Below are 23,292 nucleotides of genomic sequence, written 5' to 3'. Positions count from 1 at the left end.
TTTAATCATAGTTTTACCGTATGTCTGTTGGTTGGTTTTGGCGTCCTCTAGTTGCGACTCGAAAGCGATACATCTCTACTCGTCAGTGGTCAGTTCCGAATCCCCCTAAAATGTGGCTTAAAATATTATCCAGACTCACCCGGTTCAAAACTTTGAGAGCGACGCCCTGCAGGTTAACTTCCAACGGGGTGCTGACCGTGGAACATGACCGACAGAACCAACGCTTCATCGTTTCCACGTGTAGCGCGACCGGTAAGTGCTGATGCCGTGTTTGAAGCTTCTTCGTGCGGTTGAGTGAACTACGCGAGCCCGGCGTCCACCAGCGGCGCACTCGTAGTCTTAGGCGAGCCCACAAACAAGCTTTCCTTTCGAATACCTGTACTGTTATTTAACATGCATTTGCTTGAATCAAAATTGACGAGTCACATATGAACACATTTGAGAAAATATATAATTGTCATATCCGTTCAATAGTTCGGTATGGGCTCTATTCATGTAAGTTTCATATTTTCATTTTTATTTGTTTTAGCTAGTCTGTGTCAGGTGACCGGAGACTCAGAAATGTTTGGATTAAAACATCGTTATTTTAATTATTATTTTTAAAGGACAAGGCTTTGACTGAGGTCCACACCCATTTAAGGTGACAGTGAGTATATTAAACACTCAGGTATTAACTCGTTTTTGTCAATATAATTCTGTCACAATCATTTAATCGTTTGGGATGGTGAGATAGGACTGCTTGGTTGGAAAAGTCACTTTTCTTGCAGAGGTTTTCGTTGTGTCTTTCAGTAGTTTGTCAATACTTAACACCAAAGAGTTATTGAACTTTGAATGCATTTGTTTCTGGACTTTTATTGTGTTGTGAACATTGATCCCAGGGGTCAACGGGAGTGCCAGACTCATCTACCGATTCACATCTGCGAATGAGGTGGATCTAATGTCCACCTTTGTCCCGGAGGCTTATAGAGGTCAAGGGGTGGGCGCGCTACTGTCAAAGGTCACAGAGCAGCACTCACAAAACAAACACTGTTTTCCATTTCAAATTATGGCAAAACGCAGTGGGATCACATCGATATTGACTTGTTTTGTGTTTTTTGTTGACAGGCTGCCCTTGATTTTGTGCTGGAGGAGAAACTGAAGGCTCGTGTGTCCTGCTGGTACATTAAGAAGTACATGGAGGACCACCCTCATCATCACAATTATAAAGACATTCAAATTAGTTGACACAGTGATCAAGTATTTTTGGGCTGAGAAATAGAGCAATACAATTTTTATTTAATCTCATTAGTTTAATATATGAGTAAATGTGCACATGCGTTTGTTTTTTTTTTTGTATTAATTTGTCAATAATTGTAAATATTTTTTTATTTAATTAATTTGTAAATCATTGATCAAGCACCCCAAAATAAAAATAAACAGAGCACAAGACCTAAATTATATTTATTTACCTGATGCACAGGTCACAATGTCATTCAGGTGTCATCTTTGACATTTTAGCTACAGAAGGAAATCGATGAGAAGGTTTCTTCAGCCGTCATCTGTACAAAAGTGAAGGTTTCGGACGTTTCGCCTCCTATCCAAGAGGCTTCGTCAGCGAACTAAAGTCTGACTGGTCGTATCGGCCCCATTTATATATCCCTAATGTCCAGACCTGGTGGCGCCGGACACAGCTATGATAGGTCCCTACTCTCAGGTTGGGGGGGGGGCGTGGGACCCCCCCCCTTGTGGCCCCACTGATTGTTCCTACATTCCTGACTAACGATTGGCCTATTACACCCACTCCCCCCGGTATCACCTCATCAGCATAACGACCCTCATCAGCATTGCGAAAGTTGCCTAACCTGTCTGTCTGATGGTGTGAGGTTCAATTTGGATCGTTCATACAATAGCCTGCTCAGGCAAAACAGGTTAGGCAACTTTCGCAATGCTGATGAGGGTCGTTATGCTGATGAGGTGATACCGGGGGGAGTGGGTGTAATAGGCCAATCGTTAGTCAGGAATGTAGGAACAATCAGTGGGGCCACAGGGGGGGGGTCCCACGCCCCGGCCCCCCCCCAACCTGAGAGTAGGGACCTATCATAGCTGTGTCCGGCGCCACCAGGTCTGGACATTAGGGATATATAAATGGGGCCGATACGACCAGTCAGACTTTAGTTCGCTGACGAAGCCTCTTGGATAGGAGGCGAAACGTCCGAAACCTTCACTTTTGTACAGATGACGGCTGAAGAAACCTTCTCATCGATGGACCACTCCTGTACGACTGAGAGCTTACACAGACGTATTACAGAAGGAAATGCAAATGACCTTCAATATAACAGGCAGTATGTAGCCATCTTCTAAAAAAACACATTCGGTCCATGATCATTATCATCATCATCCTCACGGTCTTTGTCTGCCAAATGTGAGGCGGCGTGCTGTAGCTGAACAAGAAGACACCGCTGGCCTTTCCTCCTGCCGCCTCTTAAGCGATCACATGGGCAAGATTTGATGAGATGCATGTCATCTCAAAGCTGAGCGGGTTACATTATCATACACACGTACACACACATACACGCAAATATATCCCTGAATTAGATATTTCAATCCAACAGTCAATTGGGGTCGAGAAAATCTGCCCCATCGAAAAGTGTTCCAGTGGGCCACCGGCTGATCTTCCAGGCACAGGTGGTCTCCAATGAGAGTGCATGAAACTCAAGTCCAAACCTTCAATTTTGAAGAAAGTCCCAAAGGTAGTTATCTTCAAATGGATCTGAAAATGTCTCTTGTTGTTTTTTTTATCTTCCGTTGGCAGACATTTAAAAAAGTGACATAGAAGTTGAAATGTTTGATCTGCTTTCATGGGCCACATAAAATGATGTGGCCGGCCAGATATGGCCATATCTGGCCGAGGGGCTTGTGGGTCGCGGAACGCTTGCCTGTCTTGTGCATGGGCAGTCTGAGATCAGCTCCCGCCAAGTCATTCATATTAAAACAATATCCTGTAATTAAAATTAATTTATTGTTTAAATATTGATGATGGAAGCTCAACGAGCAGGTGTTGATGCAATTTTTTTACTCATTTGATTGGTTACTAAAGTACTTCCAGGTAGTCCACAACATGAACATTTTCATTTTCGCAGTCTCCAATCACTGCATCTGAAAGTTTGGTAGATTCTAATCAATGAGATATTGAGTGAATGATTCTGAAAACAGCCCCACGGCAAGTCTTTCATCAATTTTTACCCAGCAAGTCCTAAAAATTGGCAACTTTAGTCAGAGCCTCCTCAATTCTGTTTCTAGCAGTAGGCTTCATTTTGCAATTCAACCATGTGATCCGCTTCCAAGGCGTATGCAGCCCCAGTGGGTGGCTTATGACCATTGAGCGGCAGTTCCAGCCGCGCCTCTGCATCAGCCGTCAGGTACCACATTTGATCGGGGAGGTCCAGTTCCAGCAGCTTCTGTTTGACAAGCAGACTCTTCTCAATGTTCCTCCGCTTGAACTTGAACTCAATGATGGTCTTGGTGTAACGGTTGAGGGCCGTCACTGCCGATCCCATGCAGGTGCCAAATGACCCCCATGCTAGGCTGAAGGGAGGACAAGTTAGAGGTTAAGCTAGCTCTCACAGTCATTGGGTTATCTCTAGCTGGCGGTAAGGCTCTTATATACATGTTATCAATTATATGACGTGTAGAAGATGCAAACAGTATCTTGGTATAAAGATGACCGGAAACTAAACAAAAGGACTTGAGTTTTCTCACACATAAGACCAGCTGTAGTCCCAGGTCTTGGGCCTCCAGTCTTCCGGACCCATGGCCACAGCCAGCTGGAAAATAGTGGTGAACATCATGTGGGCCACCATCCCACAAAGGCCTGAAATGAGATTAAAAAAAAGTGACAGCAACAGAAGATACTTTCAGGGATACAAGTATCCGTGGCAATACTGATTGTTTGCATTCAGTGGAAATCAGTCACTAATCCTAGCCCTGCCTCTCGCCCAAACATAACTGGGATAGACTCCTTAATGAGGATCAACGGTATAGAAAATCGAAGCCTGGTTGGCTGTACCTCAAATATGGTGATTACGTTGCATTTTTTTGAAGTAATCTCTAATCAAGTGAACACACCAGAGAATCACAGCACTTGTATATTTTTGGCTGTTTATGAGCTAGCGCCAATGATCCTTAGAGAGGTCCGGTGGTTTCGGCCTCCCAGTGGAACTCTGCTGGCCTTTACTCTCATGCGGAGCTCTGCCTCACAGCAGCTTTACTAAAGGATTAACTGCTAACAACAGTACTGCAGAAAGTGGGGGTTGGGGGCGCTCCTCTGGGCAGGTCTTGGTCACGGCCCAAAAAGAGCCGCCCGCCTCCAAGCGGATTATTGCACAAAACCATCAAGCAAATCCTCAGAGTCAGCAAGTCAGCCGGTGTCTTCATCTGGTATCTAGTCCAAAAGTCAGACATGAGTAACAAGTCCAAAAGTCATATATAAGTAAAAAGTCTAAAAGTCTTACGCAAGTCACAAATCCAAAAGAACCTCTCCTCAAGAAATGCGCCAGTGACTGGTCACAAAAACCACAATTTTAAATTTTGGTTCGGACCTTAGTTTGATTTGCTTTTGCAGGCCGAGTAAAATGATGTGGGGGGCCATATTTGGTCCCCGGGCCTTGAATTTGACATCAGTGGTCTACTCTAGATACTGATGTCATAGGTTAGTTAAGAGTCATTGTTCAGTCAAAAAACAATACTTGAATAATTAGTCCCAATGTCATACATGCACACCAAAGGTCATAATTTAGTAAATTATCTTTAAGTCATAACTAGTAATTGGACCCAACGTCACACACTTGTAATTAGTCTAAAAGTTCGAGTTTTGAAATGTGTTCCAAAGTCATTGCCCAACAACTAATCCTAATGTTAGCCTTCTGACTAGTCCTCAAGTGGTAGCCTAGTCACGACTCTTAAAGTCATGGGTTAGTTATTAACTAGTAACTAGTACTGAAGTCATCTTTTTGTAACTAGTACCAAAGTCATAGTCTTGTCAAAGGATTTTTCTTAACAAGTTGATAAATATGCAATGCTCAATGACTATTGGGCAGTGTCGCCCAGCAGCTCGCGGGCCTTTGTTTTCGTTAGCTCCATCCCTCACCTGACAGTGCCGTGCACATGGCGGCAAAGGCACTCAGCTTGAGTTTGTTCATGACACTGAAGCAAGCACACTGCTCCAAAGTCATCAGGGCGCCACCCGCAAACAGCAGCGTCAGGTACAAGGTTTCGGCCACGATGCACAACCACAGCACCCCTGCACATGCGGTGTGTTAAAATGAGCAATCATTCGAAATAAAAACAACAACAAAAATCTAAAAAGACACACACAATGCAGAAGAAAATAAGCAGCTATTAAATAAATGAATAAATAAATAAATACATAAATTGTGGGCCGACCTCGTTCATGTTCCGGCGCGATCTCCGAGAAGTCCCGACAGTCAAAGCCTGCGTTCACATGACACAAATTAAAAATGGTTCACACATGTTTTATCAGACAACAAAATAAATAAATAAATAAATAAATAAATGTATTAATAATGACATAAATAGAAATAAATAAATTGCGGTTGCCGACAGGAGTCATAGGTCACAACATTGGGAAATGACCATTCAAAGTGGTCTGTCATTGAATCATGAGCGAATTATAAAATAAAATAATGACATCCAAAATACATAGAAGTTAACTGAATGGCGCGAATGGCTGCCGCTGCTCGCCCGCACAAAAAAAATCCTTCCAAAAAGGCACTCAGAAATTGAATATTATTATTATTATTATTATTATTATTATTATTATTATTATTATTATTATTATTATTATTACAGTAAAGTCTCGTTATATCGATATCGGATATATCGATAGTCCCGGTTATATCGATACTATTTCTATCGAGAAAATTACATATCGGATATATCGATAGTCCCGGTTATATCGATATTTTTTCGGACTCCCTTGAATATCGATATAACGAGACTTTTCTGTATTATGAATGTACAGTCGTATTCCACTTGATCGCGTACGAGGCTGGCCATCAAACTCGTTCATAAATCACGTTCGTCACCTTAAAGTGCAGAAATCAAAAACATAGTCGTACATCCAACAACGCTAGCTCCTGAAAAGCTATTCAAGCACGAGCGGAGGCTACAGATGACTTCATCTTGTCGTCACGACTTGTGTTCATATTCTCGTAATTAGTCCTTGTGACTAGACTGAGAGTACCATTAAGAAATCATTGTCTTGTTGCGCTCATAGCTAGTTTTAATATGATTATTAAATTACTAATCCAAAAGTCACACTCCAATGACTCGTCAAAAACCCAGTCCAGGAACGAGTCTCACACTCATTGTCAATTAGGAAGTTGTCCTAAAGTCATTTTCAAGTATCAAGTTAAAAAAAATCACACCTCGGACTTCAACTCAGTTCAAAAACCATTAGCATGAAGCTAACAAACATAAGCGCGACAAAAAAAGAGATAATAGTGGTGTATCGTAAATTGTCCCTCATCTCTCCCTCTTCGGACTTCTGGCTTGGTTCCACAGGGCAATTACCCCTTTCTTACCGTTCATATCGGCAGCCTGCTCGCAGGAGAAGAAGATTCCGGTATGGAATTTCTTAAGCAAGAACTTCTCCTCACCAGTCTCGAAGATGTACTGCACTAGGCGACTGTCGTTGATGTTGGAGCTATTGAAGCGGATACAAAAGAACTGCTTGACCTTGACTGGCGGCCCGGTGCAGAAGGGCTTGGCAACCTTCCGGGTGCCTTCGCACCAATAGCTCGTGGTGACAGCAGACAGGGCGAAAGCGAATGCCACAAAGTTGAGGGTCAATGCCAAAGAAGCCCGCCGTCCGCGCTCCAGCCTCATGGTCCAGGCCGGAAACCGACAAGCGAAACTAATCCCGGCTTTTAACGCTCGGCCACCGACTTTCGCCTCCCGGTGGATGCGTCAAATCTTCATAATCTCGTTGCCGTGGATGCTCGGTGGCCGTCAAGAAATGTCAAGCGTCACTGTTTCCAAGCTTCCTTTAGGGATTCATCCTATCGTCCCATCCTCGCCCATCCGTGCCTACAACATGCTCCTCCCCTCGCCCGACGTATTGTCCGCCACAAATGGCAAATTACAGGACAGACTTCCTTTCATCATATTTATAAAGCGCAGATTACAGCCATCTGACAATATAATCCACAGAAAGGTTCTTACACGTTGCCTGTCAGCAGCCACAAGACTAACCAATCGCTTTAAACCTAAACATAGAAAACCCCCGCATCCTCCTCCACCCATACATCAATATTTACACAGATGGAGCATTTATTTGATATCCTGCAAGATAGTGACTAGTCCCATGTTTTTCTTTATGTGTCCTGCCTTTCACTGGTGGACAGTCGAGGGCATACTCACTTCTTCATAGCTGCAAATCAAATTGGATGGGCCCCTTAGTCTTAACTCTGAATTTGAACATGTATGGCAAGTTGTTTTAACCGATGTTAAACTAGTGCACTCAACTGTTTATTTATTCATAGAATTTTTGCCATCTATTAATTGACCAACCTTTCTTAATGATGTCCATTTTTTCTTGAAAAGTCTGTCTTGAAAATGGCATTAACAGTAAATCTCCAACCATATACATGTCTTCTCCTCCTCTAGCCATTGTGGGTTGCCAAAACTGTTATTGAATCAAGACAATATATTTACTTATGTAGCTCGCTACCAATAAAGTATGCTATCTCTGGTCAGTATGTTCTTGTCACTAGTCGCTTGTGATGATTGTACTAGCCAATCATAGTTTGCGAAAACTCTGACGTTGACCAGTGCCTTCAAGAAGGCGTCGGTACCCCTTTTGGGTTGCCAACTCAAAGTCTGATTGGTTAGAGCAACAGTTTGATCGACACATTTGATGCGACAGGGCCCTCTGAACTGATTGTGAAGGCGTCCAGGTAGATTTCTAATCCTGGTCACAAATGATGGCTGAAGTGTGATCGGTGTAATGCTTAAATACAAAAACTGGAAGCAGCGCAATGGGAAAACTAATGAAAGGAAACTGAAAGACAATTTGGAATTATTTCATATGGATTCATGGACAAAATATATTTAACGTCAGGTCAGTCCGTGATTTAGATATTTTTAGGCCATCAGAGAAGGCTTTGCAGGCCTTGACGGTGCGCCACTGGTAGAACGGATTGTGGTGTTTTTACATGCTAATGAAGTAGATTTATGAGTCTGTTGAGGATTTGTCTAGTATGGTGGTTCATGACTCGCTATGAATTCATTGTCAAGGTATGTTTGATTTAGGTGAATTTACTGTATTGTTCTTTTATTTCAACAAAAACATTCAAGTGAATGTCAGTCCTGTGATTTGATCGAAGGAAGGTTGAAATGAGTTCAGGTGGTTAAACATACTGCAAAGTCCTCTTAGGTCAGAGTCTTTTCAACAAGCAGAGTCCACCTGTGCACCGACTCTCATTTTCTGACAAAAGAAGAGCGTAATGTGATTATGTAAAAAGTACATGATGGCATTTGGGTGTCTCAAGATTAAATTAATCTGGTTTGGTGAAAGTAGGCAGGATGAACAAGTAGGATTACACTGGGCAAAAAAAAATTTTTTTTAACATGCACCCGCTTTGACAACCTTCTTCAACAAAATAACAATGTTTATTCACTGTTGTGTGATCTTTTTGTAATGTTTTTTTCAGCATTTGGATAGACAGATAAGAGTGAATTACTTGTTCTCCGTTTAATCAACTCATTCACTAACCATTAAATACTCTGCTAATCTAATTTGAGATTATTACTTCCACACAACCACCATAATTGTCAACGTCATTTATTGACTATCCCATTATGCTACCTGTCACCCCCAAAATACTTAAAACCCCATAACTAAATTGTGAAATCTGGATTACATTTCTAAATCCCAAAACTATATGGTTCTTTAGTTCGGCACCGGTTTGCTGTTTCAGCAAAGAGCCTCCAAAGCTTACCAGGTGTTTAGTACCTGCTGTGTTTTAATCCGTCACAAACAAAGGTGTCATAACACGGTGACGTGTCCACATTCTAAATCTGACACAGAGCGGTCTGGATTTAAAATACTGTGACAGTAATCTGCTGTGCTGCCGTGAAAGCAGGCCAGAGCGAGCGCAAGCCAAGAACAGGGAGACGCACCGATGGGGAATACGAAGAGCAGCACGTTGTCCAAGGAACTTCTGGAAGAGCTGAAATCCAACACCAAGTACTCAGAAGCTGAGCTGTGCACGTGGTATCAGTCCTTCATTCGAGAATGTCCCAGCGGGAAGATCAGTAAAGAGCAGTTTGAAGGCATTTACGCCAGCTTTTTCCCGGATGCCGACCCCACCGCCTATGCCCGCCACGTCTTCCGGAGTTTTGATACCAATGCCGACGGAACTCTGGATTTTAAGGAGTACATCGTGGCACTTCACCTCACCTCGGGGGGAAAGACCCGTCAGAAGCTGGAGTGGGCCTTTGCTCTCTATGATGTTGATGGCAATGGGACCATCAGCAAGAATGAGATCCTGGAGATCGTCAGGGTATGAACGATTTCACCACCTGACATCCGTCTATCCATTATCTGCCGCTTATCCGAGGTCGGGTCACAGGGCAGCAGCTTAAATAAGGAAGTTCAAACTTCCCTTCCCTCAGCCACTTCTTCCAGATCTTCCTGGCAGATGCTGAGGCGTTCCCAGGCCAGCTGGGTGACATAGTCTCCCCAGCGTGTTCTGTGTCGTCCCCGGGGTCTTCTGCCAGTGGGGCACACCTCACCAGTGAGGTGTCTTGGAGGCATTCTAATCAGATGCCAGAGCCACCTCATCTGAACAACTAAATAAAGTCAAACTACAGTAATCCTCAGAATTTCATCTACAACTAGGAACCAATCCATTTGTTGGAATAAATCTGAAATTGTTAGTAAGCAGTACCTGCAATTTATGAATTGTGCAAGAACAACAATCATAAGATTGTAGCCTTTATTACTTTCCATCTACATCTTTGGTGTGACTTCACAAAATTTTCAGGCCTGCACTTGAGTGGTTCTTCTACTGGTGCTTAATCATCACTTCTAGATTTAGGTTAATAAGAGCATGTGACTTCCATGCAGTCCATCTTCAACATGATCCCAGCTGACGACCAGGAAAATCTTGCCGAAGATGAGAACACACCAGAGAAACGAGCGGAGAAGGTCTGGTGCTTCTTCGGCAAGAAGGAGAACGGTAAATTGCTCCCAATTGTGTTCTTTTTTATATATTTTTGTGCCTTATTGATTTTTATAGTTATATGCTGTTTCGTGTATGTCAGACAAAATCTCGGAGGGCGAGTTCATCCATGGCGTGATGGACAATCACAATATCTTGCGACTCATCCAGTATGACGAACCTCAGAAGATTAAAGACAAGCTCAAGGAGAGGAAACAGTAATGGTAGTCAGCAGACTTTTTACGGTTTGCTATTTTGTTACCGTGGCAACCACGCTGGATGTGTTTTCCTGGGAAAAAGCAAGGCATGACAGAAGACATGATTGAAGAGTAATTATGGATTTGAGACAAATGAGTGGATTTTCTTGATATAGAATGCTGTGGCTTTTTTAAATACACTCAATAAATGTGTGAATTATTGCACTTACCACTAAAACTGTAAATTTCCCTTGTGCATGAATAAAGCATATTAATGATTCACATGACTAGAATATTCACCCATGTATATAATTTCACCAATGTCATCCTCTTTCATGATCATTGTGCTTCGTTGTTACATTTTTATAGTTGTGAGCTATTTGAAAAATCCTATCTGCCTCACTGGTAACCTGGTCTCTTGTCAAAAAGGTTGGACCCCACAACACATACACACACACACAAGCACACAGACACACGCACACACATATATGCGTTTTTATGCTTTCTGGGGACCACTTTTCGGATCATCACTTCTGGGGACAACCCTTTCTGAAACGTTTTTTTTTAATGTTTTCTTTATGGGGATCAGGTTTTTTTTGTCCCCATACGTCAAATGGTCCCCAGGACGTGACTGTGTAAACAGGTTTTTGTCCCCATAACCACATATAAACGAGAAGACACACGCACACACACACACACAATAATTTGTTCCGCCGTCATGTTGTGGTTACATAACAAAGAAAACAAGCTGACTTTTCCAAGAGGAGCTTTATTATTCTTTTTATGATTGTTTATTACACATATGACGGACAAGATGCATTCCACAGTGTGCCCTCCAAAACCATTTTCAAAAAGATGGGACAGACAGCACACACAGAGCGGCAAACTGTGAACGTCAAATATACGACAATGAAACACTAACAAAACACAAGTGATCATAAAGGACCACAAAATGGAATCCAAATAAAACAAAATGTTGACCGACACATAAAAACATACTGCACATGCAGTTACAGTTCACCCGCCAGGGGCCGCCACCGGACTGTCTTCTGTGTACACAAAATAAGACCGCGGAAATGTTGGCGAACAATAAACCCGGAAGTGACAACATGAGGTATTTTATTTTAAACAGTTGGAATTAAACGTTTTTTTTGTTCATATTGACAATGAATACTACCAAGATACACAAGGAACTTGGTAAGTCACGCTTGTCCCTTATTTACTCGTGAAGGCAACTCAATCAGTCGCATGAATTTATCTCCCAAGCAACGAAATCGCTCGTCTTGTCTTGTGTGTATCAAACAGGGTCAAGTGGGCCAAGTCACTCCTGCGACTTTACTTTACTCATTACACTTTGTAATATCGTACTAATTTGTAAGTGCAAGTGTCATATAACATGAACACTTAAAATTGAGCCCTGTGATCTCTTGGTGCTCCTTACAAGCACTTGAGGCACAAGTGGAGGTTTTCCAATGTGACACGGTCCAACTTTTTTCCCTGCCTCCCATCCTGGATTTATTTTGCGTAGAAGCATGCATGTCCGGCACCGATCTTTGATAATATGAAAATATTCCACAGCAAGTAACTCTTGATATCCAAAAATAAAAGAGAATTATCAAGACTTTTTTTTTCTTTTGAAACAAGACATCAAAACGTCGAAGAAAATTTGAGTGACGGAACTACAGCAGGAGAAGAAGAAGCGAGCGGGTACACATGTATTAGGAACATGCTGGTTCGGATTCTGGGTCTCCCATGCTTCAGATGTCCAAATCTACTGGCCTGACGTGACCAGTCTTGTTATCTTGGACCCAAAGCTCTCGGTCCTTTCCCGGGTCCACCTTCTGGAGCAGCTGGTCCACTGGCTCTACCGTCTGGACATAAGAAGGCAGTGCAGCCTTATTACTTCAACCCGTTTGGCTTTGTATTTGTAAATAGAGTAATCATGGAAAAGCTAATATGTGCTCATTCACCTCTAACCAGTGGATCAATCACATAAAACCGCTGACAGTCATTAAAATGAAGAATAGAAGGACCTCTGCCGAGGCCCAACTAACTCACTGATATAATTTCTTGACAGACAAAATTGTTAACAAGGTTGAAGAACTTTCAACTTACACCCTGGTTGAACATATCAGTCTCGTGCCTCAGCGTCGTGTACTGACGGAGATGTTGCTGGATCCACTCAATGCGATCCACCTCCAGCTTTTCCAGCTCCTGATTGGATGCCACAGCAGCAATAACACATCTCATCATCTGTTCTTTTTTATTTCCATTACACTGGAATCTGGTTCAAGATGCTGCTCATGAACTGAAGCTATTCGTTTCCATTCAAATTAATAATTATTCTTGGTTTACCATGCTGGTGGTCACCATCTCCTCAAACCATTTGGACTGAGCCTGGTTGTAAAGGTCCACACAGCGCATCAGGTCATCTCCTGAAAAATATGCACACAGGGAAACACTATTATATGCCAGGAGAAATGTGATTGTTTTTCTTCTAATAGCCAACAAAAGACAATCCGTTCAAGTGAGAATGTCTTTGAATTCTATGATGAAGCATCCATCCATGAATTGGTCGCCAATCACTGTCATTGCACGGATAGATAAAGAAGGGACAAGTGGTCAATCACTTGATGTTGTCATTTTGTCCCAACCTGCTTGCGTGGATTTCCTGCGAGCCTTCTTGATGTCTTCTTCTGTCTTGTTGCTGAGTTTAATCTCCAACTGCTGCGTCTTGACTTCCAGATCCTTCTGACGCTCGGACAGAGATTTTCGAGCCTGAAAGATACTCTTGGCTGAAGGGGGCGCCACAATATGAAAGGCAGCGTGATGAATTAAGAGCACGGTACCTTCTCGACGCCAGCATATCGGCTTGCAAGTTGTTTCCTGAGGTCTGCGATGTGATGATCGTACTTCTTTAGATCCTTCTTGAAGTTGTCAGCTCGGAATGTCAGCAAAGGTTTCTCAACCTCGGAGTGAAGCTAAACACAGTAGTAGCTTTTTTTTTCAAAATAAAAGCCCTGGGAAATTCAACCTTCTTGAAAATGTCTTGGAAAGTCTTGAAAATGTTACCTTGTTGGAGAATTTCAGGTGGACTTCGGCCTCGTCATGCAGACTTTTCTTTAGTTGAGTCCAAGCTTCTCCCAGGGTGCTGAACACAACCACCAGACATTATATTAGGTACACCAACTAATCAGGTCACTTCATCAGGTACGCTAGTTCCTCTTCAATTATTCTTAACAGGTCCACCACAATGCACTTGATACGATGTTCAATTTCTTTTCAACATTATTTGACTTGTTTTTTTCTTGTGATTTTATAGTGAAGGTCAATCAAGATGATCTGAACTGATCTGACTTTGACATGATCTGAACCTGAGGTAAGACTTATTTGAACCTCATCTGAAACTGATTTGAGTGTGATCTGAGGCTGATTGAAACCAAAAATTAAGTATCATCCAGGCCTGATTTGAGTCCAACGCAATCCCTCTCCACCAAAAATAAACAAATGAATAAGTTGACCCCCTCTGACCCTTCTTCCTGTGCCGCCAGAGTGCTGAGAGAAAGTTTGGACAAGTTCTTGGCATATTCCTCCTCAATCTTGATCCTGGAACACAATGAGAATGAAGAAAATGAGCTGTCCTGGGAATTTGTCCCTGGCCACTACCTGTATGTATATCCTGCAGTGAGTCGGCCATTTTGGAGTTCTATTGGAATGTGTGGTGAGTGGAGGCTATGGCTTTGCTTTTTCACAACCAGTAAAAAAATGTTCATTGAAGTCATTCACTGCCAGATGATGTGCAAATATGTGTCCACTCCAATGCCAGAGTTTTCGTGATTTTCACTCAAATTCCAGGACCCTCAGAATATTGAGTTTTAGGACTACATAAACATTCAACACAGCGTTAGACACCTTAGGCTCTCTTCTTTCATCAGAAAAAAAGTTAATTCTTAAATTATATGAGTCTGGAGTCATATGAGGTGCAAGTGGAGGTGGCTGTACAAAAGGCAAGTAATGTCGCTCCATGTCATATTTTCAATTCCCGAATAAATTCGGGAATGGCAGTGAATGAGATAAATGTAGCTATTCATTTGATCATATTTGCATCACGCTATTTTGTCACTGTTAGTAACAACATCAAATTATGTAATTGTGAGATGGTCTTTGTACCTCTCGTGCACAAACTCGGCCATCTCCTTCTGCATCTGTTTGCCCTTCAGTTGCTTCTGCAAAAGAACTTCAAAGCCGCCTACCGACGTGGCGCCCTGGGGGTCCTTTTTGTCTGTCTGCAGGACAGGAAGTCATGTGATTATTACATAAATGATGTTGAATTGTATTTTGAGTCAATTCAGGGTAAATCTCAACTGAGAGTGACTTTGGCGGGTGGGTGCGGAACATATCTGCCGCGATAAACAGCGGTTCAGTGTACCTACATATGAGGCTTCAGTGAGGTGTTTGTGGAACTGACCCAAAAGTAGTCGCAGTAGCTCCATTCGTTGGGTTTGAGTAGTTGCTGCTCAGGTCCTTCTCCGGGAAGTGGGAACGTCACACCGTTGATCTGCGTGCAGTGGTCAGCCAAATCCAAACAAAATACAAGTCAGACTAAAAATAGACAGGAAGTTAGATCGGAAATAACGAATGTGGAGAAAACATTTGTGAGCAAAAGCATTGGTGCGTAGGTAGAAAAAGGTCAGTCAGTACCAAGGCTCGGTTGCCACGGTGACATGGAAACCTCCAGGGAGAATAGTGGCAGGGGGGTGTTTAACACGGTCAGTCCGGTCCACGTCTCTAATTAGTCTCACAGTTGAAATTATGTAACACACACACACATACAATACACACCATCTGTGTAATCACAAATGCACACACTGTGGTGATTCTCCGCGTGTTGGATTAACTGTCACACGTGAACGCTGGCGCAAATGGCTGCCGCTGCTCACCCGCACAAAAAAATCCAGTGACTGTAAAGTGTCCTTGAGAGTTTTGAAAGGCGCTAAGAAATTAAATGTATTATTATTATTATTATTATTATTATTATTATTATTATTATTATTATTATTATTATTTATAGATGATGGGAGGTGCGGGTCAACTGCCGGTTGAGTGGGCAGCATGTCTGCTTCACAGCTGTGGAGTTCTGGGTTTGAATCCGGAATTCCTGTGTGGAGTCTACATGTTTAAAAAAATAGCATTTCAGTCGGCAGCAAAAAATGACTTGATACAATATATGTGTAAATAATATGATGAGCTTACTATTGGAAACAAATGACACCTGCCAATCAAATCCTGTGCTAGTGATCAATGCGAACCCTTGTTAGAAGCCATCGTGACGATGGGAGATTTATTCAGCATTGTTTGACTTTAACCAACATCAAGCGTCCATCCCATAATGTCCCAGTGGACCACAAACAGATGACTAACACAACCTGCTTATATAATTGCACACACACACACACACACACACACACACACACACACACACACACACACACACACACACACACACACACACACACACTCACACATCACACAAAATCGGCTTCAGGACACGCCGTCAAAAAAAGTGGACGCTTTAGCGAGTGTCACTTTGCTAATTTTCTGCCTGGTAGATCAAAGTGACAGTCGCCAGGACAACGGTTGCCATGCAGAAACCCCCCACCCCCAAACCCCAATCGCACACTAGTACAGGACTATTCGATTGCGATACGATCTGATCTGCTGCTAGGCAACGTGTGACTTTCCCACTTAACATGTTTTCTTCTCAAGAAAACAATTCAATGCCCCCAACTTCATTTTTCTATGTAAACAAGGTCCAAGTGAATCCCCCCACCAACCCCAAATAAATCGCTATGAAGGTGAATACAAGGTTAAGGAACCATGTTCCATCTGAGGGTCGACCATGTGTGTGCATGTCCATGTGTGTGTGTCCATGGCAACGGTGTGTGCAAGAGTGTAACGTGAGGCGCATAAAAACACCTGACGTCATAGTGACGAATGAACTGTGTGTGTGTGTGCGTGTGTGCGTGTGTGTGTGTGTGTGTCTGTGTGTGTGCGTGCGTGTGTGCGCGTGTGTGTGCGTGTGTGTGCTTAAGACAATCGTAGTATTTTTTTCCCCACTACTGGCGTAACTGGCATCCTACTAGTCTGACTTTTGGTGAAAAAAAACATTTAAGAACTTGTTGCCTCTATCCTAAACTACTCCTGCTGGATTGTTCGACAGCATCGTTTAACGGTCCTTAACTAACTAAATTGGACTTTAATCCCTGTTCACTGAACATATTCTTGTCAAATATCTTTGCCAGCCTCCGTCCGTGTTGTTCATCAGGTCTAGCGAGCTCGCTTATGGTCCGATTTTAAAGGAAAAAAACACACTTAACAGACTTGTAGCCATAACCTTTTTTCTTCACCGTGGACCACTTAAGTTATCAAGCCCCACAAAAACAAAGTCATTTTGTGTTTTTTTTTCCCTAGCATGATTTCTGCTTGTTGTAAGCCTGTACTGCTGTCGCCATGGAAACTGGACCTGCTGCATCTCTTCGTTCACACGATGGCCGCGGGTCACAAAACCTGTGTTTCCCCCTTTTACGGTCCCCATTGCTCCACGTATCATGAACAGACAAAATGAAAACAGCAACGGACGTGATAAACAGTAGGAAACCAAGAAGAAGGGACTCGGGACCTTCTTCTGTTTAGTGATTGTTTACAGGGTAGCATTGAGTCGTCTGCCTTGCGCGCCTGAGGTTTGAGGTTCGTATTGAGTTTATGTGATCTCCCTCCCATATTCCTTCCTGCCACATTTCAAAAACATGCACATTTGGGCGCATGAGTTTGTGAGTCTTGAGTGTGCCAGGACATTGATTGATGACGAGTCTATTGTTTGTCAGGTGGGAACGAGTCCAGCTCACGCTAACCCTAATGAGGATCAGCGCCATCAAAAAAAATAAATAAATCGATGGATGGATGGTTTCTTTTCAGACAGAAACTCAAACACACACAGACACCCAGATTGCACTGAAGTTGAAGATGGATGAAGATGAACCCTACCGTGGTTTTGGTCTCCTTCACTTCGTGGACTCGCCTCCTGGCGGGTGATACAGATCCAGGAGGTTGCGGGGCGAGACACGACGGGTCGTCAAAACTCTCCTCAGTGTCAAAGCTGCCCTCCATGCTGCTCCCTCACGCTTACTCCCGCTCCTTGCTTCCCTTTCCTGATGCTTCAGTCGCCAGGCTGTGATGTGAGGATTGAGGGGGGCGGGGGGTTGTGGAGGTAAGGAGGGGGGGGGCGTACGGTAGGGTGACAGCAAGTCTAGCCTTGGGTTACTTGGCTGCCCTGTCAGGGTGAAGGCGGCGAGGAGGGGCAGTATGTGAGGGGGGTGGGTGCGTAGACTGTAAGAATCAGCTACGAGCCAACTCACGACGTTGTGCGATAGGAAGGGAAAACGAGCAGGAGGAGGAGAGATAGATGGATTGAGTGGGGGGGGTAATGCATATTTACACCCCCATCCCCGGAAAGAGGCGGCGATGATGCATGATGGTCTTTAAAAGCCTCATTACAACGGGAGGCGGGAGGGGCCGGTGAGTGAGTCGAGGCAGCCAATGAGAGAGGGCCTCCGCTTGGTAAGGTGATGAAAAAGAAAAGAGAGAAGGGCAAGCAAAATTCTGGCGAGTCGGGGGATTCACTACCAATGCACTATATCATGTCTTGGTCATTTTGTACTCCATTTAAATGAAGGTAGTGTAGCCAAATAGGGTACTCGAGTGAGAGTACTATAGTGACTGGAGTCCAGATGCGGCTGGGTGGTTGCTCGATGTGTTTTTGCCGCATGCTTCCATTTGAGTAACCATGGTGATGACAGTTATGATGAATTATCATAACCTATACTTGGGAAAAATTCTTGCAGGCGCCAGACGAATCCACGCTTTCGTAGAACACAAAAACTGCAATGGATGAATGAAGGATAGCAGCATCATCGCACAAAGTGAATTAATAAGTCAGTCAATAATCAATAATAATTGTTTGATATTGGATTGGATTAGCCGTTATTAGTCTAAACAGTGGAGAAATCTACATTTCACAGCACCAAAATTATGGAAGGAAGAGGAAAGGAAAGGAAAGAAGAAGTAGAAAAACAAAATACATGAGCTGCAGGAAATGCATCCACTCTCGGCGCCATCTTGAAGTCAAAAGAACAAAACAAAAACCAAATAATATGACAACACAAAGACACAGTCATTCAGTTGTCAGCACTTTCTGCACCTTCTTTGTTGTATGAAGTAGTTCTAGATGAAAGAGGGGAGGGTCAAAGCATCCTTTTCACCAGTGGATCAGCGATGTAATGATGAAATGTGTGCATCTGCTACAAGCTAAATATTGAAAGCAAACACGAATATGTAACATTGATTAACGAAAGAGATTGTCTCACATCTCCTGTCTCACGTAAATCCGCTTCAATTCCAAGCCGCGACACTTCCACATATACTCTGCACTGACGCTCCTTTTTTCTCATTGTGGGATCCTCAAGCCCTGCATCCATCCAGCCGCAGGCTATCCAACAGCATCAGCTGTAAAGCTGTAAAAACGCTGCCCATTACAGGCGCAAAAAAGCACAATCGCCCCACAGCTGTCCAGCGATGACAGTCAAATGCCACCAACATTCCTCCCAATCAAAAGCGGTGCTGGCACACTTGTGCTGCCATGAAGTCGCAACTGCTCAGCACAGTCTCCTCCTTGATGAATATCATAGCCAAAAATGCTGAAAAACAAATCCATATCCGTTCCACATGACGTCCAACAACATATTGTGCCACAAAACAAAAGTATGGAGAGATCAACGCAGCTAACATGATTGTTGACATGTTTGCCTTATCAGAACATTTGTGGTGTCGATCACGTCAATGTTGGCGTCCATCTTGGCATCCATCATCAGAATACACGATCATTGAGAAGATTGACAGCTCCAATGAGACACTTCAGTTGAGGTTTGTGACTTGTTAATTTGATTGTTTTGGTACATGAAGAGATTGCCCTGTTTTCACTTGAGCCTACATTCCACCGTTTTATTCCCCCCCCCCCTTTTTTTGTGCTGCATCCCATTTTTTAAAAATTTGGATTAAGGGGCGTAGCCTTGACCCAATGAGAGCGGTATCATCAGTCATCCGTTCCCTTCCATCCTTCTTTGTGGCCGTCCTTTTTGACTTGCTGCCGTTGATTCATGAGCTGACCGCTCACTGCGAATCACATCAACATATTTGCTGCCAACCACAAGATTTACAGATGATAAGATACTAAGGCGGAGCACAAACATGGTGAAGAACATTGCACAAGCACAGCAGGAAATACACTAAATAGATCAAATAACTAGCGGCCGTTTGGGGGGGTGAAGGTGGGGCACAAACTTCCCTGTTGAGCTTGTTCGGTTTTGCATAAATAATAAAACACTACCCTCGTCACTAACTACTCTTGAAGTTAAAAACAATAAAGAAATGTTAACAAAAATATTTATTGCAATAGTTTCAATTACAAAATTGAGCCATAAAATTAGGAGTTTTTAATTTCAGAAATAGACGTTCAATTACATTTATTAATTAGCCTTCATTTTCATTCGTCAACTTATATTCATTCACAAGCCAAAATTCAAAATTTTATTCACTGAAATTGTATAAATGTGTTCCCGAATGGAAATCTAGTTAACATTTCATAGGGCAACACGACTAAGTGTTTGGCCTCTGATCTCTCTGGCCGCTCGCAGTTCATCCAAATTAACTCCTTCACTTCCTCTCCTGTATCTTCTGGTGTGCCCCAAGGCTTTGTCATGGGACCTCTCCTCTTTATCATCTACCTTCTTCCCCTTGGTAATATTCTCCGTAAATTTGGTATACAATTTCATTGTTTTGCGGATGACACCTAGCTCTATCTCTCCAGCAAACCCGACGCCTCTCTTCCACCTTCTTACCTTTCACTCTGTCTCTCTGAAATTAAATCCTGGTTTACCCATAACTTCCTCAAACTTAACAGCGAAAAAACCGAAATTATCCTCGTTGGTACCAAGTACCAAATCCACCTTGAGCAAGGCTAACAGTTTCTCTCTCACTATTGACAATTCAACCGTTTCTTCCTCCCATCAGGTCAAAAGCCTAGGTGTCATCCTTGACAGCACACTATCTTTCCACTCCCATATAAATAACTTAACCTGATCTGCGTACTTCCACCATATTACGGCATCTTGAGGCTGACGACTACGTTGATGTGATTTGAGGAATTTTGATGCTCTCACTTCCACCTACGCAATATCAATTGTCTTCGCCCGTCTCTCACCCCTCACACCACTGCTATCCTTGTCCATAGTCTTGTCACCTCCCAGATTGACTATTACAATTCAGAAACATCTCCACAAACTTCAACCAGTCCAGAATTCTTCAGCCTGGATCATCATCAGAACCTCATCCTTTCACCACATCACCCCCGTCCTCCATGAGCTCCACTGGCTCCCGGTCAAATATAGAATCAACTTTAAAATTCTTCTTTATACATTTAAAGCTTTCCATAACCTTGTCCCCCATGGCTATCTGACCTTCTTCAAATTTTTATTCCCTCTCGTTCCCTCAGATCCTCTTCCTCCCTCCACCTCTGTGTGCCCCCCCATCCCCTGCCCGCCTCAGCACGATGGGGGACAGAGCTTTCAGCTGCTCTCCCCCCAAACTCTGGAACTCACTTCCTCCCAACATTCGTAACCTCGATTCTCTTCCCACCTTCAAATCCTATCTCAAAACCCACCTATTTAAAATTGCATTTTCTGTGTATCTCTATCTCTTGTTTCTATTTATAATTGTATTTTATGTATTGTATTCTATTTATAGTTGTATTTTATTGATTATTGTATCTATGCTTGTCTGTGACTGTAAAGTGTCCTTGTGAGCTTTGAAAGGCTCTTGAAATAGAATGCATTAATATGAGTATTATTATTATTATTATTATTATTATTATTATTATTATTATTATGAGATTATATTATTGTAATATGGGAACACATTGAGGCAGGTATCTCATTAGAACAAAAAAACAAGATCTGCATTGATGTACTTGAAACAGTCAAGGCAAATGCTATAAGAAAAAAGAGGAGGAGGAGAAAGATGACAAGGATGACTCTTGTTGGGTTGAAAATGCCTTGAAGCTTCTCAGCAGCTTCAGGCCTGAAGCCAGCCCACCATCTGCTTGCTGCTCACATGTCAGCCCGCACCAAAACACAAACAGCCCCAGCAACACAACACTCAACGTAACATGATACACAATATGCTACAATGCAACTCAACAACAAAACACGGATGCGACACAAAGCAATGCGACAAAAGATATGATCATCAATGAACACAAGAGTTAACACTTTTGAGGGAAATCAAAATGAAGATAACATCTTTTTTCCGACCTGTGTGCAATAACGAATTGTTCTTGATTAATGAGTGTCAAAGTGAAAGCCGCCTTTTCCTGACTTCGGACTGCCGGCTGCTGAAACCTAGTATGTCTTTGATTTTTGCCCTTTGTTTCCCAGCCAGCTGCTGCCGCTAATCCCCCCACCGGGAACATCTTCCATCTTTTTCAGATCATCAGCTGTTAGGCTGATCCGAGGAAACAAGTGGAGTAACACCTCCCTGCTGCGGGATAATCAGTGGAAACATTGACTTATGCTTTGGAAATCTCACTAGATTTTAATTTGCTACAATGTATACAATCACAGCTTCATCAGGCTGTTTTCCATTATCCTCTGGGCTCTTCGGCAGACCAATTGTGTTTACATCACCACATTTTTTTCTCCAACTATTAGTTTGCATGTTTAGACCACGGGTAAGTGACTTCATTTTATTGTGAAAGCAAATATAATGAAACTTCCCAAATGTTGATTTTTTTTTGACTGCATTGTCTTCTCCAAATGCAATTCTTTCAAATGAAAATGAACATGTCTTGTTAATTTGACACACGAAAGCCCCAGCCCATACGCTGGCTGTCAAGCCAGACCATTTTGTTCTAAATTTCCCCTCTCTTTGCTCTTCGGCCCAGAGGCCTTGATTTGAATTTTCATGCACTGTAATTAGAACTTTGGCTTGTGATAAACTCGGGCATGACAACCGACGTCACTTTTTTGTTTCTTAACTGACATCAGAAAAACGTTTTATAGTGTCTAAAATACCCAAAACACGCAGTATGATATTTTTATTCAAATGCAAAACACCAATAAAAATGACTGTGTCCAAAATCTGCAAAAAATTGAGCTGCGAATTGGGCAATTTCAGAAAGTCCCGCCCCCAGTTCGTGACGTCACGCCAAGACGTCTTGCATTGCTGGAGAATCAAAACAATGGCTTCAGATTCAGATAATATGCTTTCTTGTTACACATCCAGTTATGAATATGATTCAAATAGTTCTGAAGAGGAAAGCATACATGTTTGCAATCGATTACAGAATTTATTCCGTGTCATTTTGAGGCATCTGGACTGCAATGCGTCCCAGAAAAGAGGCAGAAAAATAGCAACCAGCTCCTGTGAGGAATGAATCAGCCCGTTTCCACACGCTGATAAATTCCTTTCATGATGCTTGGACGCCCTCTCCTGGTGGCTTTTGGGTGCAACACGAGGTTGTCAGACCAAACAAGTACAGCAAAATACATTGACATGATGGAAGGACTGCTACAATGTGGGTTTTTTTTTTTTTTTTGTCAGGGGCGTTCCTTTAGTGACGTCACGTACGGACTCGTCACCAACTCAAAAACAAGACTTCCTGAATATTCAGCGTGGGTCTTAAAACGTAAAATATAACTATATGCGGTGGAATCTTATTAAAATACGCTCAGTATAAGTCATTTGAAGCCATTTCACAAATT

The 23,292-nt window shown here is 42.7% G+C and overlaps 4 protein-coding genes and 1 long non-coding RNA gene across 5 annotated transcripts; 3 read left to right on the top strand and 2 right to left on the bottom strand.

Moving 5' to 3' along the window:
- Positions 1-46: 46 nt before the first annotated feature.
- On the top strand, positions 47-1,453 carry LOC148885688 (protein NATD1-like). The gene is made up of 3 exons (XM_089018090.1): positions 47-252; positions 879-997; positions 1,105-1,453. Exons 1-3 carry the CDS (start codon positions 111-113, stop codon positions 1,222-1,224), a joined length of 381 nt encoding a protein of 126 aa, XP_088874216.1. The 5' UTR covers positions 47-110; the 3' UTR covers positions 1,225-1,453.
- A 1,425-nt stretch (positions 1,454-2,878) lies between these two features.
- On the bottom strand, positions 2,879-7,228 carry LOC148885687 (germ cell-specific gene 1-like protein). Its single transcript, XM_089018506.1, has 5 exons — positions 6,582-7,228; positions 5,422-5,469; positions 5,126-5,278; positions 3,739-3,850; positions 2,879-3,564 (listed from the first exon to the last, which is right to left on the bottom strand). Exons 1-5 carry the CDS (start codon positions 6,883-6,885, stop codon positions 3,276-3,278), a joined length of 906 nt encoding a protein of 301 aa, XP_088874632.1. The 5' UTR covers positions 6,886-7,228; the 3' UTR covers positions 2,879-3,275.
- A 1,860-nt stretch (positions 7,229-9,088) lies between these two features.
- On the top strand, positions 9,089-10,700 carry rcvrna (recoverin a). The gene is made up of 3 exons (XM_089018909.1): positions 9,089-9,563; positions 10,130-10,241; positions 10,327-10,700. The coding sequence occupies exons 1-3, from the start codon at positions 9,183-9,185 to the stop codon at positions 10,443-10,445; spliced, it is 612 nt and encodes a 203-aa protein (XP_088875035.1). The 5' UTR covers positions 9,089-9,182; the 3' UTR covers positions 10,446-10,700.
- Positions 10,701-10,845: 145 nt separating this feature from the next.
- LOC148885685 (growth arrest-specific protein 7-like) lies at positions 10,846-17,723 on the bottom strand. The gene is made up of 10 exons (XM_089018908.1): positions 17,465-17,723; positions 14,889-14,978; positions 14,591-14,706; positions 13,952-14,026; positions 13,493-13,571; positions 13,270-13,401; positions 13,075-13,198; positions 12,776-12,855; positions 12,536-12,634; positions 10,846-12,291 (listed from the first exon to the last, which is right to left on the bottom strand). Exons 1-10 carry the CDS (start codon positions 17,585-17,587, stop codon positions 12,178-12,180), a joined length of 1,032 nt encoding a protein of 343 aa, XP_088875034.1. The 5' UTR covers positions 17,588-17,723; the 3' UTR covers positions 10,846-12,177.
- Positions 17,724-17,894: 171 nt separating this feature from the next.
- LOC148885684 (uncharacterized) lies at positions 17,895-23,102 on the top strand. Its single transcript, XR_016118081.1, has 3 exons — positions 17,895-18,411; positions 19,291-19,399; positions 22,018-23,102. It is a non-coding gene; the product is annotated as an uncharacterized LOC148885684 (long non-coding RNA).
- Positions 23,103-23,292: the final 190 nt, after the last annotated feature.

The sequence above is a fragment of the Hippocampus bargibanti genome, linkage group LG17 (genome assembly GCF_051943395.1).
Source record: "Hippocampus bargibanti isolate YZ-2025 linkage group LG17, ASM5194339v1, whole genome shotgun sequence".
Classification (NCBI taxonomy): domain Eukaryota; kingdom Metazoa; phylum Chordata; class Actinopteri; order Syngnathiformes; family Syngnathidae; genus Hippocampus; species Hippocampus bargibanti.
The sequence above is the reverse complement of the archived record's forward strand: the minus strand, read 5'-3'. Positions and strand labels throughout refer to the sequence as shown.

Bases quoted from the DNA above. Each gene is read 5' to 3' on its own strand.
- LOC148885688 (XM_089018090.1), top strand. From the start codon at position 111: ATGTGGCTTAAAATATTATCCAGACTCACCCGGTTCAAAACTTTGAGA. The intron at 253-878 runs GTAAGTGCTGAT...CATTGATCCCAG, and splicing joins TTCCACGTGTAGCGCGACCG to GGGTCAACGGGAGTGCCAGA. The intron at 998-1,104 runs GTCACAGAGCAG...TTTTGTTGACAG, and splicing joins TGGGCGCGCTACTGTCAAAG to GCTGCCCTTGATTTTGTGCT.
- LOC148885687 (XM_089018506.1), bottom strand. From the start codon at position 6,885: ATGAGGCTGGAGCGCGGACGGCGGGCTTCTTTGGCATTGACCCTCAAC. The intron at 5,470-6,581 runs GTAAGAAAGGGG...ATGTGAACGCAG, and splicing joins GCAGGCTGCCGATATGAACG to GCTTTGACTGTCGGGACTTC. The intron at 3,565-3,738 runs GTGAGAAAACTC...TCCTCCCTTCAG, and splicing joins GACTACAGCTGGTCTTATGT to CCTAGCATGGGGGTCATTTG.
- rcvrna (XM_089018909.1), top strand. From the start codon at position 9,183: ATGGGGAATACGAAGAGCAGCACGTTGTCCAAGGAACTTCTGGAAGAG. The intron at 9,564-10,129 runs GTATGAACGATT...ACTTCCATGCAG, and splicing joins AGATCCTGGAGATCGTCAGG to TCCATCTTCAACATGATCCC. The intron at 10,242-10,326 runs GTAAATTGCTCC...CGTGTATGTCAG, and splicing joins CTTCGGCAAGAAGGAGAACG to ACAAAATCTCGGAGGGCGAG.
- LOC148885685 (XM_089018908.1), bottom strand. From the start codon at position 17,587: ATGGAGGGCAGCTTTGACACTGAGGAGAGTTTTGACGACCCGTCGTGT. The intron at 14,707-14,888 runs GTCAGTTCCACA...CCTGTCCTGCAG, and splicing joins GCTACTGCGACTACTTTTGG to ACAGACAAAAAGGACCCCCA. The intron at 12,635-12,775 runs GTAAACCAAGAA...GCATCCAATCAG, and splicing joins AGATGGTGACCACCAGCATG to GAGCTGGAAAAGCTGGAGGT.